The sequence below is a fragment of the Orbicella franksi genome, chromosome 3 (genome assembly GCF_964199315.1).
Source record: "Orbicella franksi chromosome 3, jaOrbFran1.1, whole genome shotgun sequence".
Lineage (NCBI taxonomy): Eukaryota > Metazoa > Cnidaria > Anthozoa > Scleractinia > Merulinidae > Orbicella > Orbicella franksi.
The window spans coordinates 11,170,017-11,197,880 of NC_138147.1; the positions used below are offsets into that span (position 1 = coordinate 11,170,017).

Below are 27,864 nucleotides of genomic sequence, written 5' to 3' on the forward strand. Positions count from 1 at the left end.
CGTCGACGTTTGGGAAAGACAAGTCGGTTGTCACCCATTTCTCTCAATGGTTAGTATCAATTTCTTTGCACTCTCCCTTCGCAAGTAATATTTCAACCACGTGCGCTCGCCGGACATTGTAGGTACACGTTTCGTGTTGAACTTCAGAACAACCGTTTGGCTTTAGAAACTGATCTTAAAGCGTACATTAAAAGCTAGTTCAGGAACCACACGAGACGTTTAAGTTCTTAGCGGTTTTTTTTTTTCCACGAGTGTGTGGCTTTCTTTGTGAAAGTGGCGTTTCTTTGTGATACGTTGCCGTGTACTTGTCAACGCCCACTCATGCTTAACAATTCACTGTGAATTTTTTATTCCTCATTTACTCGTTTGTTTCCACACTTGGGTTTTTTCGTTACGCAATTTTTATGTTCTTTTTTCAGAGAGTAAACGAAAGCAAAAGGACATCAACAGGATTCAAGCAGGGAGGATGAAGACAAAGTTGAGAATAGCATTGGAGAAATTGGTTAAATTGAAACCTCTCCGACAAGAAATAGCAGTTTTGAAACTAGAGAAGATACAATCGAGTTCAAAACTTCGTTGTTTAAAATCGTTCTGTTGGTTGAAAGTCTTATGTTTTTTCTTGGCTTAAACATTTGCATTCCTCGAATGACATCCGGGAGCGAAAGAAAACAAATTCGGTAGTGATTGCTAATTCTGCCATGACGGAAAGGTTCCAACCGTTTTCGAGTTATCATTTAGCACATGTTTTCAAATTGAAGGGAGTTTCATTCTTTGCTCGAGTGATCTTCAACTTGATTGAATTAAATTTTTTCGGTCAGCATTTGCATGCTTTACTACGGGTATTTTGTCGAGGTCGAGTATTTTATTATTTTTTTTCGTTTGAAAATTCCAAATTGGTGTACAATCGCTCAACTCCCCTATTAAGTTTGAAAACCTGTTACTAGGCGATAACTTTTGTAGAGTAATTTAAGGTGGCGCTGCATGTTCAAATCAAACCGTAGAAGTAACTATAGGTTACGTGATCATGTCAATCATAAAAACTTCTGTTTTGAAATGGACTGGACAAACAATTCGACACTGAACATCTTAATTTGTCTTGTTCTCCAGAATCGCATTAAGCAGAAAGTTTTACGAAGACCTAGTTTCACTTATGATGTGTATTGTCTGTTGGAGGGCAATGCCCTTGTTCAAAATCAGCATTAAATGATTAGATGGCTGGTCGTGGGAAATTGTTTTAGCTTACATATCAAACTTCATGTTGTCGGTGAATTATTTCTAGTCTTCAAATCTTAGTATTTTCAGATGCGTAATTAAATAAGTGCCTTGATCGATTCTTGGAATGGACGTGAACATTTGTGATTTATTTTTCCTTTTTTCCAGAAAGGTCACGGTGATTAATTCATCTGATGTGAATTGTGTACGTTAAAAGAGAAATTTCTTTGCTCAAAATTAACTAATGACCGAATTGATCTAAAAATGCTGCTGCTTGCATTGAAGTTAAATGAGTGTTCAGTATAACTATCGAACAATTTCTATGGTTTCTTTCTTCGTCATTTGAAATTATGAAACATTTTATCGAATTCCTGGAATAGTTGACGATTCGTTTGTTCGCAGCTTCATTTAGCTTAATTTTTGAATATTTGAAACATTTCTTGACATGATCACAACATACTATTCGCCTTCTTCCTTGTTTCGCTCGTGTTCCTTTTTTTGTTTGACCCCAACATATTTTGACGTTTGTCGTGTATTGACATGTAGAGCTACCTTGAAAATAAATCATTCTAGAAGAGGATATTGGGTTTCTGAATTGATCTTCGGATGCTGAAAATACTAAGATTAATCGACGGATATTCTTTTATACATTTCTGTACGGAAAACGTCAGGTTTACATATTTTTTCTTGGGACGCAAAAAGGTCAATCAGAAACCAAATACATCCTCTTGTTTAACTTTCAGCGAGGCTGCAATGAATTATGTCTGGTATCAAGCAACTCTTTCCATTACCGCTTTTAAAAAATGTAGGTCTTATTATCTGATTTTTCAAATTGTTTTGTCTTTCATTTGTACTATCAGATATATTGTGTTTTAGAAATGTAGCTTCAATTGTCTGAATTTTCTAAAACATTAAAGCTACTATTCGGACTGATGAATATTTTTACCGAATTTATTCACGAATTGATTTGTTGCTTTTCAAAAATTCGTAGCTCCAACTGTTTGATTGTTCTAAAATGATATTGCTTTAGTCTGCAACTGAGAAACATTTTTACTACAGTATTCACTAAGCCATCTTTGATTTTCAAATCTTAGCTCTAGTTGTGTGATTCTTTGAAAATTTTATCGCTATCGTTTGTATTCACTATTACATCTATTATCACGAACGCAACTCCAATTGTCTGATTCTTCTAAAATTAAGTGCTATCGCTTTTGTCAACTATAACATCTACATGTATCATCAGGTACGTAGCTCCAATTGTCTGATTCTTCACAAATTTTATCTGTCTTCTGCTACGTACAAAAATTCACCAAAATTTGCTATTAGCTCTTTTGCTTTTCAAAGCTGTAATTTCAATTGTCTAATTTTCTAAAATGTTATTGCTTTAGTCTGCAACTGAGAAACATTTTTACTACAGTATTCACTAAGCCATCTTTGATTTTCAAATCTTAGCTCTAGTTGTGTGATTCTTTGAAAATTTTATCGCTATCGTTTGTATTCACTATTACATCTATTATCACGAACGCAACTCCAATTGTCTGATTCTTCTAAAATTAAGTGCTATCGCTTTTGTCAACTATAACATCTACATGTATCATCAGGTACGTAGCTCCAATTGTCTGATTCTTCACAAATTTTATCTGTCTTCTGCTACGTACAAAAATTCACCAAAATTTGCTATTAGCTCTTTTGCTTTTCAAAGCTGTAATTTCAATTGTCTAATTTTCTAAAATGTTATTGCTTTCGTTCACAAATGACAAAGTTTTACTACAAGTATTTAACAGAAGCCACGATATACCGTGATACATCTTGAAGCTTGTTGACCAGACATTAATCTCTAACACCTCGCTGGAAGTAATTTCTAGAAGATAACGAAGCAAGCCATGAACATTTTTTGAAACTGGCCTATAATTTTTCGGGCTTTAATTTTTCATCTCGGCTTTAAGTGACGGAAGTCCTAAAATTTATCAAACGCTAGGACGAGGTTGAAATTTTTCCCTCTTTTTTTTCAGTATTTCGATGGAATAATCGGGTTAATGGCTTGCCTTCGCTATCTTCTTGAAATATATTGCATGATGATATCACGTTGAATAGTTAAGCTGTGAATGACGGGCAGCTAGAAATCTATTTACAGAAATAGGACGAGCCAGTTAAAATATCTACAACTGCAACGTTTCTGCACAACATCGAGAAGGCGGCGACATTTTAGAATCGCTATAGTTAAAAGAGTTTACATCGTTGGGACTCAAGTGACCCGGTTATATATACTTTCTTAAATATTGCGATTCAGAAATGTTTCCACCCTCTCAATTTTGTGTAGAAACGTTGCAGTTGTAGAAATTTTAACTTGCTCTTCTCTTTTTTGTTAATAGGTTTCTAGCTGCTTGTCGTTTTTGCTTGACTATTTTTACAAGAAATCATCATGGAATATGCCGTCTTGAACACAAGCAAATATTCACTGGATTCAAAATCTTAGTTATTTGAAAAACTAGAATGATTGGAATCAAACGTTTTCCGTTAGTTTCTGTTCAAGATGGTATATGTTGAAATTTTTTTTTGGCGGGAAAAATTCAAGGGGTACCCCCTTAAAATTTTTGACAAAAAAGTTGTCAGGGGAAACGCTGTGCAAATTTTTCCAATTTTCCCGCCAAAAGTCTTAGTATATATTGGGCAAATTTTTCGAAGACACCTTTGTAATCAATTTAATTGAATTTCACTTAACTAATTAAGTATTGTAAGCAGAAAATAAAAGATAAATAAAACAATTGAAATAAAACAATTGTTGTGAGTACTTTATTGTTTGAAATTTGTATTTACTTACTAATAAAGATTACAAAAGAAATGGTCACCTGAATAAAAAAGATTGCACTTACTGACTATTAAGTCAAGTAATAATCTAGAATTAAATTACATCTTTTGAAAAAAAAAAATTGGCGCATGCGTATTTTAGGCGCCGTATTTTTTAAGTCTTTTGGCGGGAAAATTAAAAATATTTAAACAGATGTTAACAAGAAGTATTTTTTTAAAAAGTTGGCGCATGCGTATTATAAGCGCCCGTATTTTTTCTAAGTTTTTTGGCGGGAAAATTAAAAATTTAGACGAGGGTTACCCTAAGAGTAAATTTAGGCAGTCAAGACAATTTTTCAGAAAATATTTAATAAACAAGAGAAACTGATTTTGTACAAAGCTAACTTTACGAAATAAGCTCGAAATAACTTGACAAAAACTTAGCAGCGAATTTTTTTTTTTCTAAATCTGCTTTTGGTTGAGACATTTTGAATAAACAAGACAATCCATTCTGAAATTGGTCCGTGAAAGGAAACTAGGAAAAAATTGCGATTCTAAACACGAAGGCTAACTATAAAAATTTTTCCTTTGAGGAAAATCAAAGAATTACGATGCTCACGATGCGAGAAGTCGGTGAATCATATGATAGAAACGTACGTGACTATTGAACTACAGTGGTGTTGCGTTACACGAAGGACCGTTGAGGATATAGTAATAAAGTTTTGCACGGGAATTATTCAAATTCATGAAAAGTTGCCGTATTTTAACTGCTAACTCAGAAAGTAAAGAATATAAAGTTTCGTTTGATACCCTGCTGCCTTGCTGTTTGTCTGAGCAAGCCAACAAAATAACACTGAAAAGGCACTTCACAATCTTTATTTGCTAAATTAACAGTCGAATCTCCCGTTGCAACGCCGTGCATTTAAATTTTCGTAAAAAGCCTTATTAACATATTCTCAATGGCCGCTAGTGTAACGCAACACCACTGATGCTCAAGAGTCACGTACGCGTCAGTCACACAATCCTCCAAGCTCTCGCATCGTGAACAAAGACAAAGGATTAAAATAGAATTAAAATTGGACTAGAATTCGTAAAAGCAAAGCTGACGAAACTTTTCCTACAAAACCTAACTTTAAATTACTTTTCGGATCAGTTCATCCTTATAGATTGCCTTCGTATTCTGTTTAACTCTGAGGAAAACATCGCCAATCCTAACGTTTAGTCCACGAAATAAATTTTATCCTATACGTCCTTGGTTTGAAAAAAATCTCTCACAATCTGTCTTACTTTCGTCCCTTGCGTACTTCATGTATGTCTGTCTATAGCGTCCTAACTTCTTGATATTGCCTCCAGTGTCATGTCTTGTCTTTGTCTTGTCTTGCCTTTACCTTCATCTTCCCTCAACCGTCTGGTCACTGAGACTTCCTGAAAAATGAAGCAAAAAAAAAATGAAGCAAAACAGTGAAGCAACTATATGAAGCTTTCTTCATCGTATCCTAAATACATTGACTACAGAATTCCCTTCTTGATGGTTGTCTTTATTCTCATCCCCTGTTTGCTTGACAATGTACTGATTTTGTAAGGAGGAATTGGATTTTGGTCACTCTTATATAAGGCTTTGATGTACTTCCTCATTTTCGTTGCTCTTTAAACAAGAGAGGAATAAAGCTGAATTTGCAGACTATAGCTGGTAGACCATTGTGTAGGCTTCAAACCCAACAACAGAAACACCAGCAGTAAAATTAATGACAACAATGTGATGCTATTTGATTTAACCACTGATTCAACATTTTGCTCTTGTTGTTGTTGTTGTTGTTGTTGTTTACACAGTAACCCAGATAAAGATTAACCAGCCTCAGCAAAAAACTTCCCTTCTGTGTCTACAATACATGCAGTCTCTCAATTACTTTTGCGCTTTCAGCCTAGTAAAACAAACTATCAGGTGATGACAAGAACATTTCAAAGAATTCTACAATAAGTCCCAAATATTTGAAGATATTCCAACAAATTTCAGCTCTAATTTGAAAAAGAAAATCAGTAATTATCTAGTACTAATTGTCTCGTGGAATTACAGTTTGCCAACCAGTTTGATAGCATGATACCATCATTGGTTGGTAAAATCTGGAGTCAGTCAATAACTGTTCATAAGGCTGCTGACATTAAAACATGATCTCTCAAAAAAAATTATTTGGAGACAGCTATAAGTTGTTGGAAAACATGGTGTTGTGACCTTTTATGAACTAAAGTTTTTAGAGACCCCATAGATTTTGTTTTGATTGGTTCAATTTCAGGCACGTGCAACTATTCGTTAATTAAAACGTTTAAATTTAATGTCACAAATTTAATGTTTAGTGCTGGGGTGTGCCAAATCAAGTGGATTGGGATTTGTTTGAATCGAACTGATGGTGTGTTGTTGTCTTAAACATTTAACAAGGGTTTTAACTGATTGCAGGAAATTTTGAGGATCATCGCAACATCTCCAAAACACATGGTGAGATGAAAGCATGAACTGTACAAGTTAAGGTGACTCCTCAGAAATAATAGTTGTCAAACAATTTTTTTGAAACTTTCCCTGAATGTTCCCTACCAAGCAATGTTTCAACAAAACAGAATAAAAAAGATAGGTCACCATGCTACCACCTCACACCCACTTCAGTCTCCAGACTCATATAGTACACTTTTTTCTTTGTCTTTACATTTCACTGGTATAAAAAACTGTAAATGCACAAGTAAATATATTTATACATGCTCGCAAAAGATCAGCCAATCTTACCCCATTTATGCCTAATCATGTCTGTTAAAATTTTGTTGGTAATCACATCACAGTTTGCAAAAGCTGGAAGCAAAGTTTTCAAAAGGAAAACACCTTGATATGTAGAAAGTCTTAGGCACACACAACAATGTTATATATAGTTTCCTGTAATATCACACAAATCATTTTAAATGAAATGGGTTCATGATTTGTGTCCTCAAGTAATGGTTTTGGACTGGCTTTTACCTTATCTTTTTTTCCTTCCAAACAATTTTTTACAACAAAATTAGGTATCAAAAAATATAGGTCACCATGCAAATCTGAGAGAAAACGAGCGTTTATTTTGCTGTCGAGCTTTAAAGCATGAAGGAAATCTCTTGATGTTGTGTATGTACAACGTATGTGTCTGTGCATACAATTGTGAGCATGCGCTAATGATGCAAGAATCATGCACAGTAGAGATGCGGGATGCAATTCGGAGGAATCACCTTTAAACTTTGACTAATCTGTCAGTTGTCAGTAAGGATGTTGGAATCAAAACAATGTTTGCCAGTTGAAATTTGAGATAAAAACATGACTTGTCAGTTACATGTAAATTTTGGAATTATCTGTCAGTTGTAAGTAAGGATGCTAAGAAGAAAACATGTTCTGTCAGTTAAAAGTAGGAAACATCTGTCAGTTTTGAATAAGGAAGTGATCACAACATAACTGGTTAGTTCAAATTTGGAATCATCTATCAGTTGTGAGTAAAGATGCCCAACTCAGATCATGATTTGTCAATAAGGATGTTCAGATCAAAACACAATTTCTCGGTGAAAATTTTGAAATCAAATATGATTTTGTCCCTTGAAATTTCGAGTCATCTGTCACATGCCAGAATGGAGGTTGAGATCAAAGCATGATTTTGTCAGATAAAATTTGAAATTATCTGTCAGTTGTCAGTATGGATGTTGAGATAAAAACATGATTTGTCAGTTAAATGTTAAAATTTGAATCATCTGTTAGTTGTGTAAGGATGTTGAGATAAAAATATGATTTGTCTGTTAAAATTTGGAAATTATCATCTGTCTGTGGTCAGAGCAGATGCTGCCATGGAAACTGTATTGCCAGATAAATTGTCAGTTGTCAGTGAGGATTTTGAGATCAAAGCATGATTTGTCAGTAAACATTTGGAGCCATCTGTCAGTTGACAATTTTTTTGTTACAAATTATTTCAATAATTTAACAAACAGACAATGATGAGAATAAGGAAAATCATCAACTAGGAAATATTATATACTGCAAGCAAATTTTCAAACCTCACACCCCCAAAATATATACAATAATTGGGGAGAATTCAAATTTATTTTGAGCCTGGGCACTTTAAGACCTGATCAGTTTATGAAGGTCAAAAAACATTTTTGAACCTCAGGAGAATCTTGAAATTTTTAAAAATGGACTAGATCTACACATTAATCATTGCTTGTCTTAAGATGAAGAAGCACCACTTTTAGTTAACAAATCCTTGCAAAAAAAATTCAAACTTTCTGTCTAATCAATAAACAGCATGGATGTTCCCAAAATGATCTTGACACCAACAAGTGTCATTCAAACAAATTTCTCAAGATTGAATTCCATCTTATAATGGTACTCTGTATCTGTTCTTCAGAGCGATTAAAATTATAGTGATACACTAGTCCACTGACTAGAGATAAAGAAAAACTTTGACTGACCGGCCGTGCTTGATGTATTTCACTTTCTCCACATATCTTTTGGTGTTCATGTGTTTCCTGTTTGCCCTGATGAGAGATACAAATATTTTGTTGAGTAACTTACAATTTCTTATTGTTGGTCAGTACATATTTCTCACTGCACAACTGATGACGGATGATGTCTCACCCGAAACATGTATTTTCTTCATTATAAATAATGAACTTCAAAACCATCATGTGGTTCATCAAAGCCATAACTATAATAAGACTAAGAGTAGTAATATATACAGTAATAGTGTAGGTACACTTGTGAACACCAGTGCAGATACCAGAAAGACAGACTGACCTGATCTAGCTGTATGTGACTCTCCCAATGATCTTAGCTGTCCAATGCTGTTATTTGCTTCTTGTTCGTCTGATAATAAATGAAAATATTTCACTGAAAGACCTATCATTTGTTGTTTACTTTTGAGTAGAACTAATTGCATGCTACATTGAAAATAGCATTAAAAATGAGGTGTTACTAATAATTTTAAGTGATCCGTTGTCAACAGCAGCTTTCTCAAGTATTAACATTTTTCCAGCAATTCACAAATCAATGCATTCTCCAGGTAAATAAGCTCATTATTCAACCTTGTCAACACATCACTTGAGATAATCTAATGTCCTTTTATATGAGGCCTTAAACTACTTTATTTAGTCAGGTCAATTTTCCAAGCTTTTGCCGATTCATGGCATCACTGACTTGTCCAGACTAAATACAGTGGTTTAACACCCCACTTGAAAGAACACTAGATTATCCAGTATGCTAAGTCTGAAGGATGACATTCAAGCTTACGTCAAGATAAGTTTAGCACTCGTAATACAGGAGTTTGAACATTTCTACACTAAGATAATGATGTCATATTCAACAACCATGTTATCCCCTGCGTCATTTCTTAACAGAAAGCATTCCGACTGATAAGTACTACATGTAGGACTTGTAGCTGCCATGCATGCCATGCCATGCCTAATCACGTGTGTTATTTTGTTAGTTCATGTTACATTTTGCAAAAGCTGGATATATATACTCCCTGCATTATACATGTATACAAACAAAATTACCTTTTGAATGGCTCTATCTGATAATTCCTAAAAATAAATAACAATAAAAAAAAAACAGTAAGATAAATTTTAAGTAACAAAAGTGACGAACTTCACTTAAAAATGGACAGATACTGTATTTTTTCAATTATAAGATGCACCATTGACTTTCAGACATAAGTGTATCAAGTTTACAAACTGAAAATTTGTCCTTAATACTTGGTTATAAGACGCAACCTGAATTACAGGACAGTTGTTAATTACACTAACTTCGATAACAACAATATGCTTTCAAATTTGCTAATTATGGTCCCAAACAAAAGCGAAAAAGTCACAAATTACAATGTACCAAACAACAGTGAAATGAGAAACACTTCAAAGTCTTACCCACAGTTTAAGCTCTTTAATAGATATATTTATTTGAAAAAATTATTGCAATGACTAACTTTGACAAGTCTTGACAAGCTGATTCTGCCACAATGTTCAGTGTCTTCCAATTCACTGGCAGTCATGGTTTCCTCTTCGGGTGTTTGCCTTTGAGAAATAACACAGATATAAAACAAATGAACAAAATTTTCATAAACACGAAAAGCTCTCATGCTCTTTTAACTGGAATATACATTGATATTTAAGACTTCATGGAAAAGCAAAAACACATCAACAACAAATGGCAATAGAGCGGTCGGTTTAGTGGCTAAATTAATTAGACAATAACTTTGGTTGTGGTTTTGGTTTTACTTCGGTTTGAGATCGGCTGAGTAGTCTAATTGGTAAGTAATTGGTTTGGTTTTGGTTTTACGACACTGAATTGAAAATCGCTCTAAGTTACAGTTGAATGTGTACTATTATTAAAAACTGGATCACTGGATAATGCAATTCAAGTGTTTTCATTGGTTTAGCCATCATGTTATATGAGTAATTATACCATGCTCTATAAATATTGCAAGTTGCGCGTAATTTTTTGGTGTATTTCTGCCTTTATTTTATTTTAGTTCTCTATATTTTGGGAGTGTTTTTCGTAAAACAACAATCCCGCTTGCGCTTGTTGGATATGAGATGATTATAGCCAACTTGGCACTACAGGCCTTGTTGGCTATCTACTATCTCGTATCCAACGTGCACTCATGGAATAGTTGTTAACTATTATTCAAATTAATCTAGACACGACAACTACTCATGAGTTTCACAGCTAGTGGTTTAGGCAAAGGAACAGTACAATTCCAGTGAATTGAGCAACGTCAATGGCATGGAAGTCATGACACTACAGCAAGCCAATACAATTTCACTATGTAGAGTATAAAAAATCACTCAGAATTGCTTCATACCCAGTATGTAGCTTTACTATGTTACCTAGAACTAGGATCCATCTCACATCAGTATCATCCTAGCAACAGAGCTCTGAGGGTCCACATATGGGCTGGGCGGGATGCGGGATTTGGCATTTTTTCGTGGTGATAATTTGAGATTCGAGCCAAAAACAGAAGCGGGAGTGGGATTATTTCTGTGGGGTTGGGATGCAAGATTCACAAGCGGAACAGAGTGGGATACGTGACTTCATAAATTGACCAGCCCAAAAACTGCGAGCTGGAGGGTAGAAATGAACCTTATGTACATATAGCAGATTTCCAGACAAAAAAGGTGGGATGGCAGGATTAACAGGAAAAAATGGGTGGGAAAGCGGGATCTCAGAACACTATTGTGGACCTTCAGCACCAGCTATCTACTATTTGGGTTTTCAGGAAAATGGCTAGTCCTATGTACATATTCTATGAACAGTCAAACGTATCGCTTTATTATATAAAAACCAATGAAATACCAGGTGAGCTTTCGCGTGAAAGCGTGACATCTTCACATGTGAAAAGATCACTGTTGCTACGGTTACACAATAAATGGCATCTTTCGCAGCAAAAGCAAAACAGTTTGGGATTCCACTGGTGTTTATATAATAAATAACACAGGATTAACAGGAAAAAATGGGTGGGAAAGCGGGATCTCAGAACACTATTGTGGACCTTCAGCACCAGCTATCTACTATTTGGGTTTTCAGGAAAATGGCTAGTCCTATGTACATATTCTATGAACAGTCAAACGTATTGCTTTATTATATAAAAAACAATGAAATACCAGGTGAGCTTTCGCGTGAAAGCATGACATCTTCACATGTGAAAAGATCACTGTTGCTACGGTTACACAATAAATGGCATCTTTCGCAGCAAAAGCAAAACAGTTTGGGATTCCACTGGTGTTTATATAATAAATAACACAGGATTAACAGGTAAAAATGGGTGGGAAAGCGGGATCTCAGAACACTATTGTGGACCTTCAGCACCAGCTATCTACTATTTGGGTTTTCAGGAAAATGGCTAGTCCTATGTACATATTCTATGAACAGTCAAACGTATTGCTTTATTATATAAAAAACAATGAAATACCAGGTGAGCTTTCGCGTGAAAGCATGACATCTTCACATGTGAAAAGATCACTGCTGCTACGGTTACACAATAAATGGCATCTTTCGCAGCAAAAGCAAAACAGTTTGGGATTCCACTGGTGTTTATATAATAAATAACACATTACATGGCCACTCGGATATACAAGAGAAACTTCGTCTCTCTGTGCGGCCATGTATTATTATCCTTTACGATATAGATAAAACCCTGCATGTGCTCTGATTGGTCAAAACCAAATCAAAACCCCATGTTTTATCAGAGTATAAAACAAAGAAAAAGCTTGTTTTATTGTTTTTCGGCACATTACCTCTATATCATAAAGCAAATGAAGAAGCCTAAGCCTTGTATTACACTGTGATAAAACACTGCGCACATTTGAGAACACCTGAAAAATGTAGAAAACAGGAGCCTGCGGCTCATGTTTTCTACACTTCCCTTATGTTCTCAAATGCCTGTCGTGTTTTATCACAGTATAATACACGGCTTAGGCCTCTTCATTTGTTAACCACATCTTTTTTATACCTCCCTGAACTGACTGAGGAAGAGGAATCTTTATACATGGTTTCTTTCCCAGTTGGCGTTGAGGTAACTATATATATGAAAAAATGAGAACAACAAATAGGTATCTAAATCGTCACTGGAAATGCAGTTCACTTCCCTATAGACAAAAAATGGTATGATGGGGGAAATTTACGTACCGTGTGGAGCAATTACCGCCCTATCAAGTGATGGTGTGGCTGACAAGGGAGCCACAAAGGATCCAGATGCATGCATATATGGTGATTGATCGTGGTCACTAATGAGAAACACAAGGTAAACTCATTCCAATCCGTTATGAATAGCACCAAGTTTAAATCATAAATAAAAGATTAAACATATATCTTGCAAGTCAGTCTCACCTCGAGGGTTTTTGTGCCGATTCATAATGATCCATGAGAAAATCAGCAAGTTCTTTGTCACTCGACATGTTTAACTTTTTCCGCAGATCACGCCAACGCTGAAAAGAACCCAATAAATTTACTTTCAAGTAATCCCTCTTCGCATAGGACAATTTTCTTCGCCTTTTCTTTTCGTCGTCTGACAAAAGCCGCCAATTTCCTGCGACAGAGGACGTGTCTGCCTGAATCTCCCTACAGTTGGTTCCATCAGCAAGAGTTTCTGGAGTTTGTGTCTGGGACACGTTCAGAAACATTTCTTGTGATGTAGACACGACATTAGCCAAAGGTTTGAAGGAAGAAGTGGAAGTACCTCGTTAAAAGGTGGCGAAGAAGGAGCGAAAAATATTTGCAATGCAAATGAGTCCCAGGGTCACCTGTCGTTCTTAGCTGGCGACCCGGATATCGCTCAGTTAGTACGCGCGCTGTGATTGGTGATTGATTAAAGTTGTTTTTGTTGCCTTTATGGCCACGTCTTCGCGCGTATTTTTGCAAGTAAAACTTTAAAACATTCTTTTACTTCTGAAATTGCAGTAGAAATGTAATTTAATAGATATCTTTGCTAACCTCGTTTTCTCGGTCCGTACTGTAAGTTACGGATCCTCATTTTTTTCCCCTTCGATTTGTGGCCCGCGGCCATAAATCGATGACGGCTCTCGAACTTGGTTAGTAATAGGTATGCATTCTTAGGTAACTAAATATTCTCAGAAATATCCACTTGTTATTTTCTAACTAAAACCTTTGCATTAGTGCTTCTATCGAGTTACTTTTGAACAATGGGAGCATGTATGTTTCATTATGGAGGAATTTACTGAAACTTTCTCTCCGTGAGCCAATTTTTAAGGAGGTATGGAACAGGAAGCGGGGGAGGGGGGAGGGGGGGAGAGACAGAGAGAGAGAGAGAGAGGAGTTTTTAAGCTAAACTGTCCGACCTATTTCCATTGGCAACAACGCTAATTTGAAAGGGAGGATGATCAAGTTGTCTACGCATGGTAAAAAAAAGGACACAGTTGTGCGCGTTACGATTTGGCGTGATGATCCGATCTGGCACCTCTTCCTTATATATTAAGAGTGTATTTCTTAGTAGAAGTCCGTAATCCAGTTTCAATATCCCCCTCCAGCTAGTGTCCCTTTCTAAATAGCGACCCCTTACATAAAAACCTGGCATATTGCAATTGTCAGTTGAGTAACAGTGCCGGATCCGGACCTTGAGCTAAGGGTTGGGTGTGTGTGTGTGGGGGGGGGGGGGGGGGGGAGGGTGTGCGGGCGGTGTTGATTTGCTTGCCCTGTCGGCTTTTCTTCCTTATGTGATTTTGTCTTTTTTACCTAAAGTAGCGGGGGGGGGGGGGGGGGGCTCCCCTAGATCCGCCACTGAGTAAGGCGCGACGGAGCTTTGGTGACGAACACGTTATTGCCACGGGCAACTTTCCTCGTTTCCAATGGTATCAATATCGTCGCCTGCAATTTTGCGCGCTTTGCTGCCAATGACGTCAAAGGCTGATAAGTTACCACTGGAAACGGAGCCAGTTGCCCTTGACAACAACACAAGTTGAACGTTAAATTGAACGTTAAAACCTGGTCATCAAACTTTCGTCACGCCTTACTCAACTGACAGGGATTGACCAAAAAACCTTCACAGTGCACTCCGTAATTTATTCATGTAATTTCATAAGAACCGTTTTGTGAAGGTTTAAAGATGATTTCCAGTACGTACTGCGCACTCTCGAGAGATTGTTTGCGTTTTTTGTTTTGTTTCATGTAAGACATCACAGAATGTAAACATTTCGCAACTACTTCATTGAAGAAAATTCAAAGTTTCAAAACAACCGACATTATGGATGCGAAGCGGTTTATGCTTCGTTTTCACTCATGTCACTTGATGAAATAACTTCGCAGCTGTAAGAATCAATGAAACTGTTGGAAAAGGAATTTGAAAGGACTCAAAGATAACGCATGTGGTTCGTAACGAATAACATCGATTCGCATTCCATCGAGTGGGATTTATAAAGTTTATAAATATTAAGGTGCTGAGACTGCGCAGTACGGACTAGAAATCATCTTTAATCTTCAGACTTGTATTCAGCATGTGAAGGATTATACAACTTCTTTTATTAAAAACTGGGTCATTGGATAACGCAATTCAAGCTAAATTTTCATTGCCTTAGCCATCATGGTATATATAAACAATAGCACCCATTTAGCGAGGAAATATATTTGTCCGAGGACATCCGCTCTCTGAGAAGCGAACAGTTTCCCGCGAGCGTATCTCAAAGAAAACTTGTGAGCTTGAGGAACTGATATGTGCGCGGACAAATATCCGAGCATATTTTCGCGCCAAATGGAGGCTATTGTGTTTTAAAATTATCCTTCAAATATTTTTCGCAACACGCGCGGTTTTGAAAATTAGGGAATATCACTCGAATATTCTCCAGTTTTGGTTCTGTTCCCTAGTTTAGCTCGTACTTTTAACTAGCCGGGGCTGTAATCATTCAAAACCCCACACCATTTATGTCTAACAAAGCAGCGAGAGTTTAAAAATGTAACTTTATTTGCAGCAGCATGTATATTAATCATTTGTCACCGAGCCATTTTTACATCTTGTTCGCGGGTGTTAAAAGACTTTTCATTCAAAACAAATCAAGGCAAAAATATAAATGATTTAAAAGATCGACCAAACGCGACAAAGTCCAACGTTCTTAGACAAAGTGGCATTGCCATTTCACGAGAAAAAAAAGAATACATTCCTGAGTATTGATAAAGCAGTGCTCTTCATTCTAGTCCAAACAAATCACGTCAGGATCTTTGTCGTTTTTGTCTCCAGTCTTGGCAGTTTGTGTTTGATCAGGTTCCACTTGTGGATCCTGAGTCGTGGCTTGACTCTGTCCAGGCGAGGAAACGCGCGTGTCTGTTGAGGAAGGCGAGCTGGGATTGGAAGAGGCATCGGGCCTGATTAATCCCATAGCTGAGGCCTCTCTGCGTATAATAGAGGTGATCTGGTTTTCCACCAGAGTAGTTGCCTTCTTACTCAGCATCTTACCTATGCCACTCTGCACGGCAGAAGTGGGAGGAGTAGCGCTGCGCTGAGCCTCGGTACCAGTCTTGCCTGTGCTCAGGCTATAGACGCTGTTAATGACAGGAGTCAAGGGTGTGGAACTTACAGGTCCCGCCCCTGGGTGGGGCACTGAGGTCGTCACGGTGGTCATGACTGGTTTGGTAAGAAGTGTGGTGACGTACTGTGTTGGTGTAGGCGAATTCACCTGATGACTGATCAGCGGAGAGCTTGCTTTCGGCACAGACTGTACCAGCCCTGGCTTCACCAGACTGGGTGTTGCGGTAGACGCGGGAAGCAGCAGAGTAGTGGGAGGGGGAGGCCGAACTGTGATGGTCGCAGTACTGCTTGGCATGGGGGGTTGGTAGTATACTGGGGGTACATTGAAGCGGTAGGAAGGTCTTGGCTTGATGTTAGGAGCAGGTGGTAGGACGGTTCCTCCAGACAGCACCAGGGGTTGGACCTTTGGTTGGATAGGAACTGAACCCACCGCTGGGATGGGGGCAGGCTGGATTAAGTTTCCAGATATCGTAACGTTGGGTGGTGGACCTTCACGTTTGGTAAGACGACTCAGGATTCCCCTCTCGGACATGTTAAGCCGAGCTGTAACGGGCGGCATTCGGACAAGAGCCGAAGGGAGCCGATTGACGTCCGACTTCATGTCAGATAGGAGCTCCTCAAGCTGGTTAAGTACTGCAAAACAAACGAAACAACACTTATTAAACAAAACTCGGGTAACTTGTTAACTTAAACTTGCAGTCTTCATCGAGTTAAGATTCATAAGTTTGGGCAAAATTGCTGACTGTAATAGGGACGGGATGGAAATGGTAAACTCTTCAAACTCTTCTCCATGTCGCTGTTCACATCTTTCGTCATTAGAAAACGACTTTTCATATTGAAGGCATCTTGCTATATACAAATTGACTCCAATTATTCAAGGACTTAGTAACAACCAGGCACGTGAGGGAGAAACTAAGGACGTCGATGATGAACTCATATCGCTACAGTAAGATATCCGTACCTATTGTCGGACACTTCAAACCATTGATCACCAGCTCACCAAAATAACCTCGATTGGCAGTATATTTCTTGTTCTGATTTTATTTTTGGGCTCTGTTAGGTTAGGTCGCGAAATGCGAAATGTGTCTAAATTTGCGCGTGCAACTGGCCCAGAACTCCACGCGCACCGCGTTCAAAACCAGAGGTACAACAGCATTTTTGTAATCATTGCGTGAAGTTTTTCTTTTGTGATCTGGCACATTTAGGGGTATAAAAGGGTTTGTCAGTAGGTAAATTATGCACGATAACGGCAGCAGAACGCAGAATTTACTTGCAATAATCAATTCTTGTGCAAAATATTTTCTCTATATATTCAATACTATACCCCGTGTTTTACTATAACTGATATACAGAAAGGACCTATTTTGACGTTTAACGTAAATTCTGTTACGGATAAACTAACAACTTTGTCTTCAGTGTTTGAACAACGACTACTGGAAGACCTTAAAATCCCATATGGCGGCTTTACGTAATCTTCCGAAATCAACTTCAGTCTAAATGTACAAACTGGCCTTCGACAAACGGTAAATGGTAAAAACAACCTGTAGATTGTGCGCACTACAAGCCCTATTTCTTCAACTCTATAGAAACTCAATGGGGGAGTGATTCTTTCTTCCGTCTTAAAATTGGTGACTAAAAAACGTGCAAGATAAAGTTTTCTGATAAACTTGTAAATTCTCACAACTGATTCAATCCTTCAAACGTACGAAACTCGATGCGTGTAGTTCTCTTGAATTCATCAACTTTTATTGTTGCTAGCAAAGAGATAAGCATTTCGTTGTCTTCTTAGAGAAAACGCGACAAAACTACGAATTTACGCTCTTACATTGGCAGTCAGTTCTTGGTCAGTTTCTCAGATACACTGGTAAATTTAAACAACTGTATTAAAGCCAATAAGCTGTTAAAAAAGAAAATCAGTCCTCGGAGATCTCATGAAAAAACAACAAAGTCAAACTGTCACTTAATGTTGATGAGAAAAAAAATGATCGACACGGTCGCCAAGGCCGTCTAGTACAAGCAGGTTCGTACACTTGAAGTAGTACCAGTCATCGCAATAACCATACTCCATTTATGAACTCCTGTCTGAATCCTACTGTCCACCGCACTTCGCACAGGAATATCCGGGCACCTCATCCAAGTAACACCCTCTCACTCTGGCTCTTGTTTGTCTACGCATTCGTTTATTTTTTTTCTCCTTTCACAAGTCTTTTTTTTCCCTTATTTCTTATTTTTCTTTCAAGTATCCTTGCATTAGTTGCAGCATTATGTCGCAAAGGTGGACATCTCGGTTCCAGAGAGTGTAGAAATCACGTGCGGCTAGGGCCTGAGAATTCTGGGGAATCAGTTCCTGCTATTGACGGTTGAAAACTTTCCTTTGCACCCATTCCACGACCCAGACAGCTACAGTAACCTGAACCCTTACAGGAAGGAGCAAGACAAAGTTAGTTTACGAGGACACACGGTTTCTTGCCTGCCTGTCTGCGTCAACAACACCTTGAAATTATTGTAAACTTCGTCAGGTGTTTCATTTTCAAACCCACGGCGAGACCTTTTCTTTTGCTCCCTCTCAATTCGCTCTTCGACAGACACCAAGGCATCAGTTATGTTGCTGAACGGGCAACTTCCCGGAAACTGAGAACAGTGACCCTGGATAAGTCCTGGTATGAGACGATGCGATGACAGGACTTGATGGAGCACTGACTGGTGACTGTAATTCAGGCTTGGACTCTTGCAGTGTCCACCGTTTCGTTCTGGGAAGCACGCTTCGAAACTTCTGGATGGCGTTTCAGGAAATTTTGCCACCACTTCTCCGACACACATCCCTTTTTCACCTCTTTTCCTCGTTTTTCCGCCATATGGGTGGCCAGGCGCATTACAATGTCCTTTCTCTTTGCATATCCATGTTTACTGACAAGCGTAAGATAAAAGGCTGCTAGCTCGGCCTCCTCAGCAGGGTCGAGAAGTGTTTCAGGGCCATTCTTTTTTCCATGTTCTACCCTCCCATTAACACGATTGCCAAGGCTAGATTTTGGGACATTATATTCGGCCGCTGCTTTACGAATTGAAAGTTTCCCACTTCTAACACTTTGAACTGCAGCAACCATGTCCTGTTCTCTCCATAACAAGTTTTTGGAACGAGGCATTGTGTCTGAGGATTAAAATTAGAACCCTTTTGTCAGCCTCCCGGGTTGTGTCGATGTATATCAAGTTTATATTATTTTCTGTATGTTTTGTTTCCACAGATGCGTTCTCAAACAGCCCATATCTCTCCTACGCGGACGGTGCCCCTTAATACCTATTATAGGCTATTATAGTTATTTTTAGACCGTTCCTACCCTCAAAGAAAACATCTCCGTAACGGGCGTGGTACCATTATCCGCGGGAGGACTGGGTACCTTGTCTAAAAATAACTTGCGAGGTTCCTTTCATCTTCTTTTGAGATTGACAGTTCATACTGATCTTCATAAAGGTCAAGGCGAACATTGAGCTGTCCGACAGTAGGTTGTGCGGACCTAAACGAGAACTAGAGCCCAGATCAGCCGCACGGGACACAAAAACGATATGATGAAGGCTACGCAGGCGATCTTTAGTTTTTTCGCTCATTGCATAGGATTGTTACCCCTCGCGTAAGAGAAATTTGAACGGAAAGAAAACAAGCGCCACTTTGCCGCAAGTAAGAAAATTGTTGTAGTTTTATAGAACGGAGAGAAACGAGACAAGACTCGGTAGGTGCAATGACATTTATTTGCTTTAACCTGCAAGCCTTTTTTTTTTTAGGCTGCTTTTTTTTGTTTTTACATGCTGGTAATCATTTTCTCATTTGTCTGACATTGGGCAGTATCTGAAATTAGGGCGAATACCTTATTTATCAACAGTTCCTACTCATCGCGAAGATTTTTGCATGGGTTAATTTGCCTGAGGAAACAGGGGAGGGGGCACTAAAACGCAATGGCACGTGACAACACTTAGTGAAATCCCTCAATCTCTACAATGAATGAAACTGTACCTACAAATAACCACGTGGGATCAGAAGTGCCCCCTAAATGCCCCCCATCCCCCACCACTAATAATGACGTGGAGAAATAAGTGTATCCAGCACTAACCTTTGTGAAGCACAGCATTGGCCGGCTTGTTCCCTGCTAGGGACTCCTTGGACAAATGTTGATGACTTTCCGCCAAACACTCCAGCTCTGCAAACCTGTAAGAGAAATCCCAACAGTGATCTCCTTAGACCTTCAGTACAATGGAAAACAAGCAAGCAAGCAAGAAAGCAAGAAAGCAGGTGACGAGAATAAAGAAATTCACCAAGAAGGGATCTAGACTTAAGGAAAAAACACCCAAGTCTCTGAGCTAACACTAAAGGGTATTTATGATAGTTCGTTTTCTCCCCGAGAGTTAAGGTGACTGTTCAAGGTTTGGAAAGTAAAGATGATCTCCCCAGATTTTGGTTTAGTTGACATCCGAAGTGTCTTTTTTTTCGCCTCCTACGTAGAAGTAAGCCACGTCACCGACAATGCTATTTTTTGTGAAGTTTCACGTTCGTCATGCCTCTTAATCTTCTTCAGCCGTAGCCAGCCGTGTTAATCTTCCGTTTATTTTTACTTTTTTGGTTCTTTTGTACCTTAGAAAACCATTATTTTCCCTTCACTTTCAAAGTATGTTCGCACACCACAAAAAATGGCTTAAGTTTTCGTGACATAGTTCATTCAGTTGGAAGTTCTTTGCACTGTTTAACTCGCATACGCAGAGCAAGACAGAAGCAGATGAGTTTACCTTGCATTAAGAGCCATGGCTGGGTGGTTAGCATCTTGCCTGAGCTTCATGGAGTCAGCTCTTCTCAGTTGTTCCTCTATCACTAGCGCCTGCTCTAACAACTGAAAACACACCAGCGGTTACTCGCACAATGGCATGCGAAAAGAACTAGACAAGAGACCTCAGGCTGATAAACCAGAAAAACCGCGCGAAAAAAACAAGGACTTTAGTCAGACAAATAACAGCACAAACTTATATTTTATCTGACCCTTGCTACTTCAGAATCGTGCATCATGCAGAACTACAAGTCATATGGGATAATTTTTTGGGGTTCTTGCACTGGAACCGATAGCCATCTTATCCCTTAATGAAAAACTCTATTACAGATAAACAGCAATTATAGAACTACAAATTGTTATTTAGGATAACTATGAAATTATCTAATAATATCATTCAAGACATTAGGACTATGTTAGCCACAAACCTTAAAACGTCGTGCGATGAACCGGTTCTTGTATTCCAGAGTAACTACAACAAAAACAAGTTCAGTGAATAACTGGTCATTATAACAAGACTGAAATAGCCGACAGAGCAATTGACTCAAATCAGTCAATCAAAATACTTTATTTAGAATTACACCGCGCAACTGCTAGTCCTAAACAGTTCTTTTTTGATCATAAAATCGTGTGTAATACTTCTCTTACTGACCAAGCTTACTAGTGGCCGTGGAGGCAGGATATTGGCCCTCGGTCGTTCCTGCACTGACCTCACTGCACTCCTTCCATACTATCACGACTTAGGACCCGTATTCTCCCACATGATACTCGCACTTGGTCAATATTAAAAAGGTATATTCATTCATAAGTGTAAAACACTGAGGACTGAGTTTGCTCATAGTTCAGAGGACGTCGTGGTTAATGGTGAGGAAGTAGAAGACGTTGAGGAATTTGTTTACCTAGGTGCTACAGTAAACAAAGAAGGAGGAGGCAGTAGAGATATTACGAACCGACTGCAGAAGGCACGTGGAGCATTTCAGAGACTAGGGAAGGTATGGACAACCAGAGGAATAGGAAGGAGAACCAAGATACGCCTATTCAAGACTTTAGTTCGACCGGTCCTGCTATATGGCTGTGAAATATGGAAGATCATTAAAGCTGATGAACGAAAACTGAACAGTTTCCAATGCCAGTGCCTGAGACGGATACTGAGAATTAGATGGCAGCAAAGAATTACAAACAAGAGAGTGGTTGAAATGGCAGAGGTCAATGACATAAGCTGCGAGGTACGACGAAGAAGGTGGAACTGGTTGGGACACGTACTCAGGAGAGAGGGTGCGGACGACTGCTTCACAGCATTAGAAGGTCGAACAGCGAGAGGGAGGCCAAAGACAACTTGGAGAAGGACGGTGGAGAAGGAAAGAAACAAGGCGGGGTGGAAGAGCTGGGAAGTAGCCAAAGCGGTGGCATGGAACAGGGAGTGTTGGTCGGAAAGCGTGACGGCCTTATGCGCCTACTGGCGCGAAGAGAAATGATGATGATGATATTCATTCATGCAATTCGTATTATGATTTAATTTTTGTAAAAGTAAACCGCGTGCTCTTGCTGGCTGCCTATCAAGTTTCAACTGGGATATAAACAAGCTCATCCCGTCAGTTTTACATCGTCATTCTCGGATTGGATCGTGAACTTTTACTAGCAAACCAAGCCATAACTACTAATTATTAACAGAGGCTAGTGTAACAACTCACCATTCTTGAAAGGCTCGTTAACCACTGAAAACTTGCGATCATTAGCAATGTCCTGCCACCGACCATAGCCGTGACTAACAGAGTAATAGGCAGTCAAGGAGAGGTTCAAAATAAATTAATCAAATTATCACAACATAAAACGACACACGATACAGGTTTCCGTTTACGAAGTTGGTTTTTGTGGTATTTGTATTTTAAGAATGACTAATTCGTGAAGTCAGCCCTACTGACCGATAGCTTGAAAATAGTTTGTTATGAGTTAGATTTGTAACCAGGCAAATACCAATGGCTCCTGACTACATCCCGAGCTCACTGTCACCTTTACTTATCATCTTTTGATTCGATGATTGGTGTCACACAAGGCCTCACATCCCAAGGTACCCAAGTTTACGTTTTATGATACTTTGCCACATACATGTACTTAACCTAAACCAAGCTAAAACTACAGCTATCTCATCCAGGCTGCCCCCAAGAACGGAATGAGAGATGCGACGACGCAGTAATACAGTATACAAAGATCTCTCTCTGATTAGCCCCTCACCTAACTTCGCCAATCACACATACCATACCCATCCCACACACCTGCACTATCAACCTGTTATGGTTTCCCTTCGGAGTGAAGGAAGTGAATACTGGCACGTTTCTCATGCTATAGCCACACCCCCCCTCCAGATAACTACGTATGTTTGCTGAGGATACGTGACAACTCCCGCTAGCAGCCAGTAATCATGGCATCTCCACCAGATGTCGTCACACTTTCTCTTCTCCTCCACCTCCCACAGCGTGTGTAGCTCCGTGAACCCTCCATCAGCAATGTTAAACATGAATCGACGCCGATCTCCAAGCACACTGCTGCCAGCCTTGTAAGTCACAGTCGTCTTGTCGGGGGATTTCTCTGATTTTTGAGTCGTGGCAGTGTCAGATTTCACCTCAGATTGCTCCGTTTTTGGAACCTCTTCAGACTTTTCTGATGTTTTCTCTGTTGTCTTCTGATCCGATTCAACTGTCTCGCTATTTTTCTCCTGCTTTTGATTAGAGTCCGTTTTCTCAGAAGGCTTTTCGCTACCTTCATCAGATTCGGATTTTTCAGATTTCTTCTCGCTCTCCTCAAGTGGCTCCGTTGGTTTGTCCGATGTGTCATCCGTCTCCATTGGCTCTGAAGCCTTTTCGGAGGGATTTTCAACTTCCTTAACCGTCTCTGGCTTTTCACCTTTTTCCTTCTTGTCCGATGAATCCTTTTCAATATCACCTTTAGATTCTCCTGATTCTGTTTTGGTCTCTTCCTCACCCTCGTCGACTTTCGCTTCACTATCATCTCTCTTTTCATCAGAAGCAACATTATTGTCATCATTCTTTTCACCAGAATCAACATTGTTTTGGTCCAAAGTTTTATCAGAGTCACCGGTTTTATCAACCTTTTCATCACTGTCACCACTGACTTCCTTTTGTTCAGCATGTTTGCCATCTTCAGCTGCCGTTTCTCCTTTTTCCTGATTGTCCACGGGCTCTGTTTTGTCAGATATTTCGCCTTCATCCCGGTCTTTTGGGCTTGCCTCGTTCACGCTGGGCGGGTCCACCTCCAATTTAGACTCTTTTTCCGTGTTAGAATCACCTATCAAATGATATAGATAGATTAGCATACATTTACCCAAGAGTCGAAATGGCGGCCCCTCTACATGAACATGTACAATTCAAAATAAGCGCACGCTCTTGATTATCTCCTCAAACCAAGAATTTTCAAAGGAAAGCGAAAATGGATTTTAAGATTCGTTAATGCCACAGTCTTACACTGCAATTGAAGATTTCTTTAAACATATATTTTGTGAAACACCACATCTTATGCTTAACACTTTAATCACAAAGGTCTCGAGACAATATCAAGAATGCTCGCTTTAGTGGTGAAACATAGTCAAAGTCGACAAGTGAATTCCTTTGTGATGAATTTCCAAGATAAACTGACTACTGCTTTAAAACTAACTACCGTCAGTTTGGTCCTGTTTATCTTCATCCACTGCATCTTTGCCATCTTCACTTTTATCTGGGGTAACGCTTGCTGCTTCGCCATTTTCTTGTTTCACAGCATCTTTGTCTTCTTTGTCGCTTGTTTTAACTTTAGATGCAAGAAGATACAAGAAGTTAGTAACTTAGCATTATCTAAATAACCTGCCTAAGCTATAGGTTTGAATTTCTCTCCATACTTCATACCTGCTTCATCTTTGTCGACCTCCATCGGCTCGGGTTTGATTTCTTCGGCCTGGTCTTTCTTTTCTGGTTTTGTCTCCGTTTTTACCACTTCCGGTTCAGCCTTCTTGCTGTCGACTTCCGCTACAGGCGTGGAAACACGTGATGATGTCTTACTTGACGGCTTGTCTGTCAAACTGTCTTCCTCGGGATAAGCTTCCCAGCCATTGATATGAGCAAACTCTTCCACCTGTCGACACACATGACAAAACAGAAGCAATTATCAAAGGACATTTTCATCTATTCTGATCATCGTGTCGAAAAGCTCGAGAACAGACGAGATCTTCGAGAAACCAAAAACATAAGTCAGTAACGAAGTGAGGATGGTGAACGATAGTGACGATGGAAACGGTTTGCAATATGAACAAAACTTGAAAAGGCCAAGCCTACACATACAGGCTCGCTTTAGTATCGGAAAAAAACTAGATTAAAACATTTTTCTGGCACTTTCACCACTTTTCTTCATCACGTCTGCTGTGTCAATAACACCATTCAGAAGGCACATACGTAGTTTAAACTGACTCAACACGTGTTAAGATACATTCATCCTTCCTTGCGTACATACCGAACAGAGCGCAATTTTAGCAATAACGATTTTGAAGCTTGATTTCCAAGTAATACTAGACATGCAAAAATATTTTTACTCTTCGCGAATGTTTCATTTAACCATTCTCGTGATGATTAGAAGGAAGTTGTTTTGGGGAGCCAACGGTGTGTGTTTATTTCACTGTCTCAGTTATAGGTTAATATTTCTCGTTGTTTGAACAAATTAGCGTATAAAAAACACGTAAAACAATGGTTGGGTTAAAAAAAATTGCAAAACTGACATCAAAATTCTCGCTAATCCTGGGTTAGCTTAATCGGGCTCTGAACGACCCGGCCCAGAACGTAAGTTAGGATTGGTAGATGGCGCATACCTTCTTCCTTATAAGGCTCATGATGCCGATCCTGGTCAGTACTTGTGTTCTCTGTATTCCTTCACGAGGCACTCCGTCATTAAACGTCTCTCTGTTGTCCGTACCAGGCTCACACAGGTGACGCAGAAACATGGCCACATACGCCCTGCAGAACAATGACACAATAGGTTGCATTTTAACAAACAGAAAAGAGACCTAGACATATATAGTCACCCTGTGACCAAAATGTTGTGGTGATAGTAAAAGACCTTGCAATCTGGACTGGAAGTTGGCAGGTTTGAGGAAAATTGAGAACGGTTTAACGCCTTCGCTTACACGAGGTAGAGACTTAAACGAACATGCTTTACTCACTGAAATGCTTTCTCTGATTTTCCGCGGAGATCTCTCGCAAACCTAGGAAAGAACAAAGTTAAACTCAGGAAAATACCAACAAATGTCTTCTTCTTAAGGGGAAAAAAATCACGAAGCTAACAAAGAGCTCCAATGAAGGTTTTAGTAATAATAAAACAGGAAAGGTATTTATTCAAAAGTACGTCCTACCATTGGGATCTACGAGAACCCTTAGGAGAGGGCAAACCATATCTCATGACTGCATTCAGGAATGCCTTCCGCTGTCGCAGGTTGAAGCCATACACCTGAACAAATAATTGCATGACCTTATCAGTAAGATGATAGTGAACGTAAGTTAGAAATAGTTAGGAATGAAAAGGACTTTTATGATACACAACACACCACTTAAATGGCTTCTTTAATTGATGGTTTGATGGTTTGACATTTTCTGGCTTGGTTCATCATCAGTCTTAGAGTTGATAATGTAAACGGAACGTATGTTGTTGAATTGCTTTGGCCAAGGGCTAGGGATACTCCACAAAAGCAACAATCAAGTGTTGACGACCAGATAGTGACACTGAGTTGAAACCGAAAATTAACTGGCTCGATATTCTCTCAAACAATCAATATTCTGTAACAAATGAAGCATATTTCAATGGATTCCCCTTAAAGAAGAAATCCGTCAAAATTTGTTTAACAAGCTACCCTTAAAAGAACCGATCCCTCAGGCAATTGACAAATTTGACACTATACCTCCAAGTTGCCTTGAACCTTTGCCAGAAGAGGAGGAGTAACATCCCTATCAGAAGCGCCTCGACCACCCCTTCGTTGACGACCTGCAGTGGAAACTACACGGTGAGAATCAGCAGTAAAACAACAAATGAACAACATCTGTATGGATGCGCGTTACCTTCAGTTTTCTGGTTGAATTCTTCATCAGATTCCTCCTCATCAACATCACTGTACCCATCGTCTTCGTAGTCTGACAGATTATTGGTCCAAGCTACAAACACAAAACGTACTGTCGCTCACTAAAGATAAGCCATTGGTTGAAATGTGCCTGAGCTCGTTACGTTTAGCCGCAACAAACATTAAACAATGGTAATACTCAATATTTTATGCAGAAAGATGTTGAATCTTTTTTCCTTGTTCTCATTTTAAGGGGGAATGTAATCGGTTCTTCTTATTTGAAACCATTTTACAGTGTAATTCGAAATAATTGAATGGTTACGTTGAGAGACACGAAAGAGGCGACAACAAGTAGTTTACACTTGGATATGAGTGGTTAAGACTGGGGAACTGTCCTTGTCTTTCCATTTATTGCACGCCGGGTTTCACTAACTTTAGGAATAAGCACACATGTTTCATATTACCTGATTCTTCCTGATCTTCCATGCCTCCGTCCACATAGCTGACCTGCAAACGAAACATTTGTGAGTCAAAGCGTGAGCGAACACTAAAGGAATAGAGCAAATGTTACACTTTCTACGATTTTCTTGCAGTTGCAAGCTCTATCAATGCGGGAGTAACGAGGAGACAAGCACTGTGATAACCAAGTGTCTTTCCAAAAACAAAAGCAACAATGACAACACAACGACCCTGAACAAGCTGGGACCCAACCATTAGGTCACTGTTCCTTCACACAAGATTGGAGCCTCTCAAAATCCTCTAGAAGTTACCTGTTTTCTGATTCTCTTCCCCTTTCCAAGATGTCTTGCTTCATCTTCTTGGAACTGCTCATAGTGATGACGAAGAAGTTTCTCCCAGTAGTCAGGGTCGGCAGTCTCTGCGTCTTGCTGTTAACGAAGAAAGTTGACAGAAAAGATTAAAAAGTGGTAGCAATACTGCATACCCTGGA

General features: G+C 39.1%; 2 protein-coding genes across 6 annotated transcripts in view; both read right to left on the bottom strand.

Annotated features, from left to right (window-relative positions):
- Nucleotides 1-2,701: 2,701 nt before the first annotated feature.
- Nucleotides 2,702-13,327, bottom strand: LOC145481204 (uncharacterized). Of its 2 annotated transcripts, XR_014048600.1 has the most exons (8): nt 12,875-13,327; nt 12,674-12,771; nt 12,498-12,564; nt 9,972-10,059; nt 9,547-9,573; nt 8,789-8,857; nt 8,464-8,529; nt 5,406-5,424 (listed from the first exon to the last, which is right to left on the bottom strand). XR_014048600.1 is itself a non-coding variant. In XM_081459633.1 (7 exons), exons 1-7 carry the CDS (start codon nt 13,165-13,167, stop codon nt 5,329-5,331), a joined length of 735 nt encoding a protein of 244 aa, XP_081315759.1. In that variant the 5' UTR covers nt 13,168-13,325; the 3' UTR covers nt 2,702-5,328. The 2 variants fall into 2 exon arrangements, 1 of the variants encoding a protein (XP_081315759.1); XM_081459633.1 differs by lacking the exon at nt 8,789-8,857 and having other exon boundaries at nt 2,702-5,424; nt 12,875-13,325.
- A 2,108-nt stretch (nt 13,328-15,435) lies between these two features.
- Nucleotides 15,436-27,864, bottom strand: part of LOC145481205 (ATP-dependent chromatin remodeler CHD4-like) — a 34,391-nt gene continuing 21,962 nt past the window's right edge. For 3 of the 4 annotated variants that reach the window (XM_081459635.1, XM_081459634.1, XM_081459637.1), the window contains 15 exons: nt 27,686-27,802; nt 27,380-27,422; nt 26,917-27,009; nt 26,760-26,842; nt 26,217-26,311; nt 26,028-26,069; nt 25,677-25,821; nt 24,724-24,949; nt 24,500-24,628; nt 23,218-24,130; nt 22,519-22,592; nt 21,256-21,299; nt 20,793-20,893; nt 20,123-20,217; nt 15,436-16,652 (listed from right to left, as the gene is read on the bottom strand). In XM_081459635.1, coding sequence (XP_081315761.1) covers nt 15,685-16,652; nt 20,123-20,217; nt 20,793-20,893; nt 21,256-21,299; nt 22,519-22,592; nt 23,218-24,130; nt 24,500-24,628; nt 24,724-24,949; nt 25,677-25,821; nt 26,028-26,069; nt 26,217-26,311; nt 26,760-26,842; nt 26,917-27,009; nt 27,380-27,422; nt 27,686-27,802 — 3,168 coding nt within the window. In that variant the 3' untranslated portion in view covers nt 15,436-15,684. Of the gene's footprint in view, nt 16,653-17,807; nt 19,168-20,122; nt 20,218-20,792; nt 20,894-21,255; nt 21,300-22,518; nt 22,593-23,217; nt 24,131-24,499; nt 24,629-24,723; nt 24,950-25,676; nt 25,822-26,027; nt 26,070-26,216; nt 26,312-26,759; nt 26,843-26,916; nt 27,010-27,379; nt 27,423-27,685; nt 27,803-27,864 lie in introns of those variants that run through there. The other variant, XM_081459636.1, reaches the window with a different exon arrangement.